Raw genomic sequence first — 13,915 nt, 5'->3', positions numbered from 1 at the left:
TTTTGAAAGGCTGTATATTTGAACATTTCCTATAGATTGTAAGGAACTAGTAAAGAAAGATTTTAAGCAGCGACTAAGGTGATGGAATATAGTATTGTAGAGAAATAATGGTGAAGGTGGTTTGGAGGATACATTATGAATTAGGACAAGGGATAGTAGAGTTGGGTATCAAAAGTATTGTTACAGTATATTGAAAGCATTAAGGGTCTGTGGCAATTCAGGAGGGGATATATTTCAGAGATTTCAGAAGCTTCCTGTAAAGTGGGTATTTCTAGGAAGAGAGAGTTAAATTTAAAGTGTTTAGGGAAGAATATGGTGTATAGCTAATGTATAGTAAGTGGTAGACGTGGTTCTAAGTATTGTTAAAGCAAACAGGATGTGTAAGAAGCCTATGGATTATAGCATGGAGGGGAAAGAATTACGCCAGGTGGTAGCTGAGGATCTGGGGATGTAGTTTAGTGGTGGGCTGCCTGCATGTCATGGGTTCAATTCTCAACACTGAAAAAAAAAAAAAAAACAAAAAACCAACTGAGGATCTATCTTGGTTGTATCCTTCACAAAATTATAGGAATTGGTGTCTGCTTTTTTTTTTTAATTAAGCTTTTTATTGTGAAAATACTATACAGAGGGGTTATAGTTACATGAGCAAGGTAATGAGTACGTTTCTTATCCAGCATTGTTGCCGCCTCCTTTGTTTTTCCCCTACCATCCCTTCCCTCCCACCTCCTCAGCTACCCCCCCCCCCAGTTCCCCCTTCAGAGTCTATTTTAGGAGAGTAAATGTAGGTTGGTAACTTCACTGCTTGCTCATGCGTTCAAGCTTCTCAAAGCAGCTTTGAGAAGAGTAGATTCACAGAAAGTAAGTGGTGCTTCTTTTAGGGAAGGAGATGCTTTCCACTTCTCTTGAATGGATAAACCTTTAAACAATTCATGAGAAAGTTCTTTTCTCTGGTTATTATAAAAACTGATGCTTGAATATTTGTCCTTTTTGTTAAAAATCCTCTTTTACTTTTTTTTTGTCATCATATCCAAATAGATAGAATTTTTAAGCCAGAGAAAAAGGTATTTCATTAATACACATAGAGACTCGAATGAAAGTCAGCTTTTCTGAACAATCTTAAAGAATAATGGAAATGACTCAGCAGAGCCTAATTTAGCTTCCAGTACAGCTTTAAAAGGGAGAGCAGATACAGACAGTATCTGTTTAGTGTTGCATAGTCATGTAAATTGCAAGAAGAGGAGGAGGCGTGCCAGAGTTTGATCCTCATAACAGAACCCTGATGGGTATTATCTGTTTTATAGATGGTGTGGGTTGCTCTCTGAGCAGTAACAAGACAGCCACTTGCTCCAGGTCAGGCTTCTGATAGATACCAGAATTAGAACTTGAACCTGGGCTTGTCTGTTGGCAAAGCCAGATGCTTTTTCACCACTTTGCTTATTTGAATAACTTTTGTATATGTTAGTGAGGTTTATATCACTTTCTCAGAAGTGATTCAATGGAAGTGAACTGCCCAGTCTTTCACACAAATCTGTTTTTTTGTTTTGTTTTGTTTTTTGTCGGTCGTGGGGCTTGAACTCGGCTTGGGCACTATCCCTGTGCTCTTCAGCTCAAGGCGAGCATTCTACCCCTTGAGCTACAGTGCCACTTCCCGTTTACTAGTGGTTTATTGGAGATCAGAGTCTCATGGACTTTCCTGCCCAGATTGGCTTTGAACCACGATCCTCAGATCTCAGCCTCCTGTGTAGAGCCACCGGCACCCAGCTTGTTTTTTTTTTTTTTTTTGTTGGTCGTAGGGCCTGAACTCTGGCCCTGGGCGTTGTCCCTCAGCTCTTCAGCTGTAGATTAGTGCTCTACCACTGAGCCTCAGCCCCACTTCTGGCTTTTTCTGCTTATGTGGTGCTGAAGAATTGAACTGGGGGCCTCATGCATGCAAGGCAAGCATTCTACCACTGAGCCATCTTCCCAGCCCCAAACCTGTTTTTTGTTAGGACATACTTACCTTATAGGTTTCATGGATAACATAAAATAATTTGTAGGACCTTTGATGAAACGGAAATAGACCATCTCTCTTATTTTACAGAGAGGAAAGTGAATTGACTTGTTTGACAACAGCCTGATGAAAAGAGGAAGAGTTAGAATTTGAAACTGTAGCTCTTAAAAGATGAGGTTGATGTGCATAACTTGAGTATTTTGTGTCTGGTAATCAGCATATATTGTCAAGCAGAGTGCTATAAATTATTTACACTCTAGGTGCTACACATTTAGATCAGATTCCATGGAGTTCTTTCCTGAATGGTCATGTAATGAAGCGTGACCTTACACTCCAAGTCTGAAGAGAGGCTTCTCTTTCACTTGCTGACAGCTCTGTCAGATGCACTTACATTAGGTCCTATCTGTGTGGAAAGCAGCTTTAAGGAAGTAGTCAGAATGCTTATGGGAGTAATCCATCCTACTCTCTATGGACCTTTCCTCCAAGCTTGACTTTTTTTCTTTTCTTTTTCATTTATTTATTTATTTATTTTTGGTCCTGTCCTGGGGCCTGAACTCTGGGCCTGGGTGCTGTCCCTCAGCTCTTCAGCTCAAGGCTAGTTCTCTACCACTTGAGCCACAGCACCACTTCCAGCTTTTTTCTTTTTTTGCTTATGTGGTGCTGAGGAATTGAATCCAGGCCCTAGTGCATGCAAGGCAAGCGCTCTACCACTGAGCCACCTTCCTAGCCCTTTTTAAAAATTTTTTGTGACTGTTCTGGGGCTTGAACTCATTGCCTAGGTATTGTCCCTGAGCTTTTGCTGAAGGCTAAAAATCTACCATTTGAGCCAGTTCCACTTCCCACTTTTTTGGTTGTTAATTGGAGATAATCTCATGAGCTTTCTGCCTGGGCTGGCTTCAAACCACCATCTTTACATCACACATAGGATTACAGTGACTTTTCAGTTTTTAAACTGTTTAATTTTTTTCCTGTTCCAAATATTTATTTATTTATTTTTTATTGTGAATAAACTATTTAATTTTTTGTGGTACTCTGGTTTGCATTTGTTAGGCAAGTTTTGTACCACTTGAGTCACACCTCCACTCCTTTTGCTATGACCAGTCTTAGACCTCATTCTTCCTACTGAGGTCTCTTGTGTAGTTCAAATTAGAGGCATGATCTTTTTTTTTTTGGTCCGGTCGTGGGGCTTGAACTCAGGGCCTGGGCGCTGTCCCTCAGCTCTTCAGCTCAAGGCTAGCGCTCTACCACTTGAGCCACAGTGCCACTTCTGGCTTTTTTCTTATGTGGTGCTGAGGAATCGAACCCAGGGCCTCATGCATGCAAGGCAAGAGCTCTACCACTGAGCTACCTTCCCAGCCCAGAGGCATGATCTTCTATGCCCAACTTCTTGGTTGAGATGGAGCTCTTTTTTCTTGCCAAAATTGACTGTGAACTTTGATCCTTGATCCTCCCAGTCTTTGCCTCTTGAGTAGCTGGGATTACAGTTTTACATGTTCCCCTACCCTCTGTGTTTGATGGTTTTAGAGCTCCATTGCCAGCAGTTCTGCTTCAGGGGATCTTGCAATGCTGGATTAAAAATGAAATTGGTGGGCTGGGAAGGTGGCTCAGTGATAGTGCGCTTGCCTTGCATGCATGAGGCCCTGGGTTCGATTCCTCAGTACCATATAAGCAAAAAGAAAAAGAAAGCCGGAAGTGGCGCTGTGGCCCAAGTGGTAGAGTGCTAGCCTTGGGTGAAGAGCTGAGGGACAGCACCCAGGCCCAGAGTTCTGGCCCCATGACCAGACCCCCCCCCCAAAAAAAAAAATGAAATTGGTGAAGAGACTGTAGTGCTATGTGGTGATCATTAGTGCCAAGTCCCGAACTTCAGTTAACTAGAGATGACTCAGGTCTTGTACTGGGTCTGGTCTTATACTGGGTCTGCATATTCAGGGCATTGACCTTTGAATTTTGAACTTAGAAGTAGCTTCTGTATGCTTTTTTCTCCTTTGGTGAGACCTTATTTAATACATAAACTGAGGCTGGGAGAAGTTGTAACTTAGCCAGAGAGAAGCATGTTTATTTCTATCTAGATAAAACTGCCTCAGGAAATTACTGTTACTTCACCCTTCACTCTCCCTGCTGGGTGGAAGGTCAATACCATTAGAAGTTCAGGCGCCAGCCTGGGTGGCCAAGCTAATGGAGCAAAATAGTTCCAGCTCCAAGTAATGGCAAACCTGGAGTGGGGCCCAATGTAGGTAAACCCCTGAGCAAAGAATTTGATGTTGATCTTTTTCAATGAACAAGCTTGTGGTAGGACTATGATATATCCTGAGCAGAGAGAAATGGTGGCTCTAGAGACGGATGCCATAAAAATTATTTGATTCCACATTAAGTTTAGATAATGGCATTGCTAAGCAGTGGAATATCTAGGATATTTTCCTGTTCATTAAGAGACGGTCTAGTAAGGTTACTTGTAAAGTTCCAGTAGAGTTAAAGACTATTTGAACTTGTTCCCCAAATTCCTCTTAAGACTTCAGATTGTGTGACCTTTAGGTATTACATCTGCTGTGTGTCCTGTTCTGCTGTATCCTATGCATTTTGTTTCCTTGTCTCAGTATTTTCTGAGCAAGTGAACTCAAGTTGACTGAAGTGGTTCCTGAAGGGTGAGGTAAGGTGTATTCAGCTTTTCTGTCCCTGTTTCAAAATACCTCACAGAACCAAGGGAGGAAAGATTTAGCCCACAGTTTTTACAATTTCAGTCATGGCCACTTGGTCCATTGCTATAGGCTGTGGTGAGGCAGAGCATCATAGTAGAACAAGCCTCACAACAGCTGAGAGACACAGAAAAGGGAAAGACAGAAGGGCAAGGGACAATGTACTCCTCAAATGCAGGCCCCAGTGACCTATTGCCTCCAGCCAGACCTCACTTTCCATGACTTCACAATAATGTATCAAATGATGAATCCATCATATATATATATTTAGAGAGAGAGAGAACAGCAAGATATCAGTTTTGCCTAGAAAATATAATCTATGCTTGTTTGATCTTCAGACATAATAACTCAACACAAAACCTGACCCAGGCTTGATCATATACTAAAGTGAGGAAACTGAAACCACAGCCATTATTGAATTGATTAACAACATTATAACGTTTACAATAAATTAGGTAAAACTATTAATATTCAATTTATTGAGAACTCTGTAGTTACTGTGTTTAAAAACTAGACTAGTTTAAAAAGAAAGAAAAAAAGAATAAAAAACTACATAGAATTAAATATTAACAAGACATGCGTTTAAGTAGAGGGTACTAATGTACTATGAGTCACAATCTTTCCATAAATTTAAAATGATTTCCTGTATTCATTCCCTATTGATGCTGAACAAAGTATCACAAACTCAGTAGCTTATATTATTTTTTTTTTTTTTGGGTCCAGTCGTGGGGCCTGAACCCTGGGCCTGGGCGCTGTCCCTCAGCTCTTCAGCTCAAGGCTAGCACTCTACCACTAGAGCCAGAGCGCCACTTCCGACTTTTTTCTTTTTTTGCTTATGTGGTGCTGAGGAATCGAACCCAGGGTCTCGAGCATGCAAGGCAAGCGCTCTACCACTGAGCCACCTTCCCAGCCCTCAGTAGCTTATAATACCAATTTATTCTGGAGAATATTACCCTGATATCAACCAAATAAGGACTCATCAAAAAAAGAACTTGCTGGGCTGGGAAGGTGGCTCAGTGGTAGAGCGCTTGCCTTGCATGCATGAGGCGCCCTGGGTTCGATTCCTCAGCACCACATAAGAAAAAAGAAAAAAAGCGGAAGTGGCGCTGTGGCTCAAGTGGTAGAGCGCTAGCCTTGAGCTGAAGAGCTGAGGGACAGCGCCCAGGCCCAGAGTTCAGGCCCCACTACTGGACCCCCCTCCCCCCAAAAAAGAACTTGCTTTATGAATATAGATGTAAAAATCTACTTTGTTTACAAAAACAAAATACTTGCAAATCAAGAAAACGTTAAAAAGATCATACAAATGATTGAGTTGCTTCACTTCAGAAATACAGCTATATATTATTCAGCTTCCATGTGTCTGTATATTTTTTACATACTTTTTTGCTGTTGACTTTAATTTTATTTCATTGTAGTCTGATAAAATATAAAAAGTTAATTGTTTTCATATATTACATGTTGCTTTCTTTCCCTAAATATAATCTATTTTGGAGAAAGTTTTGTGGGCTTCTGAGAAGAACATATATTCTGTGACTGTTGGATGAAATATTCTGTAGATGCTAGTTGATCTGTACTGTCATTCTTAAGTTCTTTTGTTGTTTGGATAACCTCTCTGTTAGTGAGAGTAGGGTATTAAAATTGACATTTGTAAATGTTGAGATCTATCTACCTCTATTTCACGTCTAGTAGTGTTTATTTTATGAAACTGGGTGTACTCACTGAGTTGGTATGTATGTTTTATCAATATGAAGTTACCTTTTTTGTCTTTTCGGACTAATTTTGATTGGAAGTCTGTTTTGTCAGGTAGGAGTGTGTTTCTTTCTTTGGGTTTCATTTACTTGGGATTTTTTCATTCTTTCTCTTTAAGCCTGTCTTTGCTAGTGAGTTATGTTTCTTACAGGTAACCAATAGTCTTGTCCTTTTTTTTTCAGTCTGCCAAAGTTTGAAGTGTGTCTTCCCAATGTTCCGTTGGGAAGATGCTTTAATTTGTCAGCACCTGTTTTCTCACCTGTAAAATGTGGATGCTATTAGTACTTCCTTCAGAAGGCATCTATAAGGTGCATAGGAAATGACTGGAACAGAATAAGGGCTCTTAACAAGGGAACAATTCACACCTACAGTTTGGAAGGGTTGTGCATATTGGAATCATTTGGGGGTCTTGTGTGCCCTTTGTCATAAGACAAATTGTGCCATAGGTTAGAACAGCAGAGCTCATAAGCCTTCATACTTTCTCCTCCCCCCCCACCTCCCTCTTTGCCAGTCCTGGGCTTGAACTCAGGGTCTGGGCGCTGTCCCTGAACTACTTTTGCTCAAGGCTAGCACTCTACCACTTAAGCCACAGCGCCACTTCTGGCCTTTTCTGTTTATGTAGTGCTGAGGAATTGAACCCAGGGCTTCATGCATGCTAGGCAAGCACTCTACCACTAAATTACTTTCCCAGTCCTTCCCTTCACACTTTTAAAACAATTTCGCAAAATCACTTTCATTAAATAAAGCAATTTGGGTCAACGTGCAATCAGGTACACTTGTTACCAGGTATAAAAATAGCTAAAGCTCCTTAATTAATACCTAGAAAACTGACAATCTATGAACTACTGTTGTCAAGGCAAAGTTTAGGTAGTTTGCCCTTAGGCAAACCAAGAAAGGTACAAACTGTATTTGATTACATTTTCTGCTATTGGGTAGTTTCATTATTCCAGAGATCTGATTATGAATCCTGCAATTCAAAGATAGGGTTTCTACTCTGCTCTTGTTATAGGAAAGTTTTAACTTTTCCTTTCTAAAGGTTTTCATTTATAAAATGAGATTAGTGAAATTTGAGATTTAACCTACCTTTAAAATGTAGAAACTACCTTTATATATGCAAATATTTCACTTTCTTTATTGTTGGGGGGGGTGTCTGGTCGTGGGGCCTGAACTCTGGGCTTGGGCGCTGTCCCTCAGCTCTTCAGCTCAAGGCTAGCCCTCTACCACTTGAGCCACAGCACCACTTCCAGCTTTTTTCTTTTTGCTTATGTGGTGCTGAGGAACGAACCCAGGGCCTCATGCATGCAAGGCAAGCACTCTACCACTGAACCATCTTCCCAGCCCCAAATATTTCAATTTCTTGACAGTGTCTGTTAATGCATTAAATTTAAGTCCAATTCGGGCTGAGAAGGTGGCTCAGTGGTAGAGTGCTTGCCTCGCATGCATTAGGCCCTGGGTTCAATTCCTCAGCACCACATAAGCAGAAAAAGCTGGAAGTGGTGCTGTGGCTCCAGTGGTAGAGCACTAGACTTGAGCTGAAGAGCTGAGGGCCAGTGCCTAGGCCCAGAGTTCAGGCCCCATGACCAGCAAAAAAATAAAATAAAAAAAAATTTAAGTCCAATTTATCTCTCTTTGGTTGTCTGTGCTTTTGATGTCATATCAAAAAATCCATTGCCGGGCTGGAAATGTGGCCTAGTGGTAGAGTGCTTATTTAGTATGCATGAAGCCCTGGGTTCAATTCCTCAGTGCCACATAAACAGAAAAGGCCAGAAATGGCGTGTGGCTCAAGCAGTAGAGTTCTAGCCTTGAGCAAAAGCTCAGGGACAGTGCTTAGGCCCCGAGATCAAGCCCCATAACTGGTGCAAAAAAAAAAAAAAATCCATTGCCAAATCCAAGGTTATGAAGATTTAATACTATTTTTCTTCTAAGGGTTTTGAGGTTTAGTTTTTATATCTAGGTCACTTATTTTCTGTTTTTGATGCACGGTTTTGCAGTGTAGCCCTGTAGTTTTGGAACTCTCCATTTTTCTGCCTTAGCTTTGCCAAGTGCTAGAATTATAATTGTGTGTGCCATCAAACCCAGCCTGAGTTAACATTTATATATATTAGGGGTCAACTTTCTGTCTTTTGATGTGGACATTCACATGTTCCAGCTTCATTTGTTAAAAATCAGTTGGTCATGTATATACAGGTTTATTTCTGGGGTCTCACTTCAGTTCTTTCCATTTACTTTTGTGTGGGCTGAGTTTCTTGTTTCTTTCCTTTTGATAACAGGATCGTGGGGTTGACAGTTCCATTTTCCAGAACCCCAAAAAGCTTCACCTAACTATTGGGATGTTGGTGCTTTTGAGTGAACATGAGATCCAGCAGACATGTGAGATGCTACAGCGCTGTAAAGAAGACTTTATTAAGTGAGTAATCTGCAGGAGTAGGGGAGAAGGACCAATCCAGGGTAGCTCCCTTTTGTATCATAGACTTGGTTTTGAACTAGGGAGCTAGATGGCAGGGAATAAGGTTTGTTGGTGTACTTATTTATAGCACTTAACATTGGACTATTGTCTGAAAAGTTGCAAATCTATTGGAGGCATACATTTATATAGTTTTATGAACTCTTAACCTTAAATTGTACTAGTTCAATAAGCAAATTTTGTTCTTAAACAGAACATCTCAGTATTTTATCCCAAAAAAAAAATTACTCCGAGTTTAGTGGCTTAAAATAACACACATTTGGGCTGGGACGTTGGCTCAGTGGTAGAGTGCTTATCTCACATGCATGAGGCCCTGGATTCGATTCCTCAGCACCACATAAAGCAGAAAAAAGCCAGAAGTGGCACTGTGGCTCAAGTGGTAGGGCGCTAGCCTTGAGCTGAAGAGCTGAAGGACAGCACCCAGGCCCAGAGTTCAGCCCCCACAACTGACAAAACACACACACACACACACACACAGACACACACACAGACACACAGACACACACACACACATTTATTTTCTGTGGATCAGAAGACTTACGTGTTTGGGCTTACTGGACTAAAGTCAAAAGTGTAGGCAGGGTTGTAATCCTTTCTGGAGACTCTGAGTAAAATCCATTTCTTTACATGGAAAATCCCAGCTTTTAGAGGTTTGCCCACTTTCTTTGGCATGGCCCCTTTCTTCCATCCTCAATCCAGCAATGTAGCATCTCTGTCTCTTCTGTTGTTTTCTCTCTCCTTGGAACAAGTTGTTGACTTTTAGGGACTCTGTATTTTGATTTGATTGAGCTTATACATATAATCAGGCTAATCTTCCCATGTCAACCTTGACCTTAACTAAATCTGCAAGATATACAAAATAGTATATTTACAAATTCCAGAGAGGAGGATATGGATGTCTTTGGAGGGCTATTTTACCTATCCCAGTAGCTCAAACAATGTAGCATCATTCCCTAGGAATGTTTTGAAAACCCCTCCCTCCTTCCTTTTCTCCCTGCTTCCCTCCCTTCTTCCCTTCTTAACTTTCCTCTCTCCCTTTCTCTCTCTTTCCTCCCCTTCCTTTGTGAAGCCCAGACTGGTCTCAAATTCAAGATCCTCCTGACTCCATCTTCTGAGTCCTGGATTTACAGGTCTGAGACCCTGAGATAGGGTCTTACTCTATTGCCCTGGACTAAAAGTGGAAAATCTTCCTGTTTTAGTCTCCTGAATAACTGAGTTTACAGATATGTGCCACTATATTGGCCTTTTCCTCTTTTTTTTTTTCTGTGTTGCCATGGTTGCTTCAAACTCCTGGTCTCAAGCAGTCCTCTTGCCCTAGGACTTTAGCATAGCTGGAATTATAGGTATGTATCACTGTACCCAGCCTTCTTTTTATTAACATCAGTTAGTTGTACAAGGAGGCTTTGTATAGACATCATGATTTCCAGTCCCATCTATTTCCTTGCAAATGCCATAATTTCATTCTTTATGGCTAAATAATACTCTATTGTGTAATATACCACATTTTCCTGATCCATTCATCAGTTGTAGGGCATCTAACCTGCTTCTGTGCATTGTCTTTTGTGAGTAGAGCTACAATGAGTATGGGTGTGCAGTTGTCCTGATATATCCTGACTAAATTCCTTTGGATATACTCACAAAAGGGGTATCATTGGATCATAGAGTAGTTCTGTTTTTAGTGGGGTTTTTTTTTGCCAGTTATGGGGCCTGAACTCTGGGTCTGGGTGCTGTCCCTCAGCTCTTCAGCTCAAGGCTAGCGCTCTACCACTGGAGCCACAGCACCACTTCCGGCTTTTTTTGTTTATGTGGTGCTGAGGAATTGAACCCAGGGCCTTGTGCTTGCAAGGCATGCACTCTACCGCTGAGCTACCTTCCCAGCCCCCAAAGTGAGAGACTGTTTTTGTGTTTTTTGTTTTTGTCAGTTGTGGGGCTTGAACTCTGGGCCGGAGTGCTGTCCCTGCACTCTTCAGCTCAAGACCGGCACTCTACCCCCTGTTTTTAGTTTTTTGAGGAACCTTTTATACTGATTTCCATTGTTGTTGAATTCCTAACAATAGCATATAAGGTTTCATTCTCCCCACATCCTCCCCAGCATTTGTTATTGTGATTTTTTTTTTTTAACCGTTCATGGGTCTGAATTGTGGGCCTGAGCGCTGTCCCTCAGCTTTTCAGCTCAAGGCTACCACTTGAGCCACAGTACCACTTCTGGCATTTTCTGCTTATGTGGTGCTGAGGAATCGAACCCAGGGCCTCATGCATATAAAACAAGCACTCTACCACTGAACTACCTTCCTAGCCCCTGTTATTGTGTTTTTAATGATGGCCTTCTGACTGGCCTTCTTTCTGTGAGAGAATATCTGAATTGTGTTTAATTTGCATTACTTTATATGGCCAAGGATATTGAGCAATTTTTCATTTCTTTATTTGCCATATGTACTTCAAAAATTGTATGTTTAGGGAGTTTGGCTCAGTTAAAAAACACTTGCCTGGCAAGTGCCCTGAGTTCATTCCTCAGCTTTGAAAATAAAAATTTTCCAGTTCACTTGCCCATTGGGTTGTTGATTCTTTTTGATCTCCCTGCAGATTCAAGTTACTACTTCCTTGTCAGATGTATAGCTGGCAGAGAATTTCCCATTTTGTAGCTTGTCTCTCCAGTGTAGTGATATATATTTTTTTAATTGTCAAGGTGATGTACAGAGGGCTTACAGCTACAAAAGTAAGGTAGTAAGTTCATTTCTTGTCAAACTTGTTACTCCTTCCCTCATTTTTCTCTTACTTACCCTCCCCCTGATATTTCTTTTACTGTGGAAGAATTTTTAGTTTAATGAAATCCCTTTTGTCAATCCTTACTCTTGTTCCTTGATCTATTGGGGTTTTATACAAAAAGTTACTGCTTGTTCCAATATATTTCAGCGTTTTCCCTTCTCTTTCCTGTAGTAGTTTCCAAGTTTTAGGTCTTACATTAGTATCCTTGATCTATTTTGAATTGATGTTAGTACAGGACAAGAGAAGGGATCTAGTCTCAGTCTTCTGTGTGTAGATAGTCAGTTTTCCTATTTGTTGAAGAAGCTATTTTCAAGTTATATTTTGGGTTCTTTCGTCAAAAATCAGATGGCTATAACTGTATGAATTTATCCTGTGTCTTCTGTTCCCTTGGGTTTTGCATCTGTTTTTGTTCCAGCACTATTTCTTTTCCTTTTTACTTTTCTTTTCTCTATTCATGCCAATAGGGGAGTTTGGACTCAGGGCCTTGCAATCTTTCTTAACTCTTATTATCGCAGCTTGTACTGTACCACTCGAGCCATTCCTCTAGTTTCGCATTCTACTGGTTAATTGGAGTTGAGTTTTAAGGCCTTTTGTGTCCATGGTGGCTTTGAACCTTGTTTCCTAGATCTTAGCCTCTTGAGTAGTTAGGCTAACTAGCACCCAGCTCTTTTTCTTTTTGTAAAAATTGCAGATAATTTAAACTAAATGTGGTGTTACATACTTCTAATCACAACCTTGGGAGCCTGAAGCCTGCCTAAGAGGCTACATGGCCATACCTTGTCTCAAGAACAAAACAAAACACCCTCTACACAAATAAAATACAGGTACTTTTGAGTCAGCAATTTGTTTTGGCTCTAGGAAAGCTCTGGGAAAGAGTGACTACTCTTTTATTGCAAAAATTTATACATATACATATATATGGTATCACAGCTTTACTTCAAAAAAACCCATCTTTTCCCATCTCCTTTTACTTAAGATTATTGAAGAGAAAATTGAAGCTGACTCATTTAATTAGAGTGTGTGTGTGTGTGTGTATGTGTGTGTGTGTGTGTGTGTGTGTGTGTGTGTTGGGATGGGGGCAGGGTGGTTAGTGGGGCTTGAACTTGGGCCTGGGTACTCTCCCTCAGTTTTTTAAATCAAGCCTGGCATTCTACCACTTGAGCCAGACTTTTGCTTTCAGGAGTTTTATTTTCTTTTAACTAATTGGAGATAAGAGTCCCACAGACTTGTAAAAGGATCTAAACTTTTCTCTAGTTAAGTTATTTATGAACTCATATAATATAGACTTATATTTTGGGCTTATCATCTTTTTCCATTAATGCCTTCAAAGACAAGATATTTTCTTGCACAAATCATAACTTGATTGACTTTGTAGTCTGCCTGTCCTTTCTGATGACAGAGAACACTTCTTGCTCAGTGATGGGCATAGCTGTTTCTGTCTCAACCTTACCTAAATTCAAAATAATTTGGTGTTCAGTATTAGATATTTACAGTGTCTTTATATAAAATAAAACTTTATGCTTTATTTTACAAAGCAAGTCAATTTTACTTAGTTATGGTTCTGATATTTTAAGTGTTCTTAGTTCACTTTTTTCTAAATTAGACTGAAAGTAGCTGTATTTTCCTGGCTGCCACTGGGATAATCCTACTAAGAAAAAAATTAAAGGTAGATAAAGTACTTGCTTAGAGAAGTATTTGTTCACCTAACCTCATGAAAAGCAGTTCACATGTTTTTAATCTCCAAAAGCTGTGTCCCAAGCTGTATGGGGATTTAGTTGAGCTCCTCCTTTTTGTGTCTCTTAGTACCTTTGGGACTAAATACCAAGCTTGGGCCTTTAAGCATGTCAGCATTGTTATGACTAGGGAATAAAGAGCAGTCCTAATAGTTCCTAACAATTTTTGACATGACAGGATGAAAGCAGTAACTGTAGTTTTTTCAGATTCAGCAAAGCTTTGAAATAGGACAAAGTTGACCTGCTAAAAATTTGCAATACATGCAAAATTTTGTTTGAAGATGCTCTTTTAAAAAAGCTGGAAAGATTTGAAACTAGCAAGAAAAATAAAGTAAGTCTCCTCAGCCCTCTTCTCTTGCCTCTCTGCTTCATGCCCTTTTTTAAAAAAGTGCATAGTGCAAAATTAACTTTTTTTTTTTTTGGTCGGTCATGGGGCTTGAACTCTGGGCCTGGGCGCTGTCCCTCAGCTCTTCAGCTCAAGGTGAGCGCTCTACCACTTGAGCTACAGCGCCACTTCCGG

General features: G+C 40.4%; 1 protein-coding gene across 3 annotated transcripts in view; it reads left to right on the top strand.

Annotated features, from left to right (window-relative positions):
- The window catches only part of Ascc1 (activating signal cointegrator 1 complex subunit 1), a 98,865-nt gene that overhangs the window by 22,469 nt on the left and 62,481 nt on the right, over positions 1 to 13,915 (top strand). For all 3 annotated transcript variants that reach the window (XR_001175418.1, XM_013025696.1, XM_013025697.1), the window contains exon 6: positions 8,703 to 8,839. Coding sequence is in view for 2 of the 3 variants with exons in the window: in XM_013025696.1 (XP_012881150.1) it covers positions 8,703 to 8,839 (137 nt within the window). In the remaining variant the exon portion in view is untranslated. The remainder of the gene's footprint in view (positions 1 to 8,702; positions 8,840 to 13,915) is intronic.

The sequence above is a fragment of the Dipodomys ordii genome, unplaced genomic scaffold (assembly GCF_000151885.1).
Source record: "Dipodomys ordii isolate 6190 unplaced genomic scaffold, Dord_2.0 Scaffold86, whole genome shotgun sequence".
Taxonomy (NCBI): domain Eukaryota; kingdom Metazoa; phylum Chordata; class Mammalia; order Rodentia; family Heteromyidae; genus Dipodomys; species Dipodomys ordii.
Note: the sequence above shows the minus strand (reverse complement) of the source record. Positions and strands in the feature narration are given on the sequence as shown.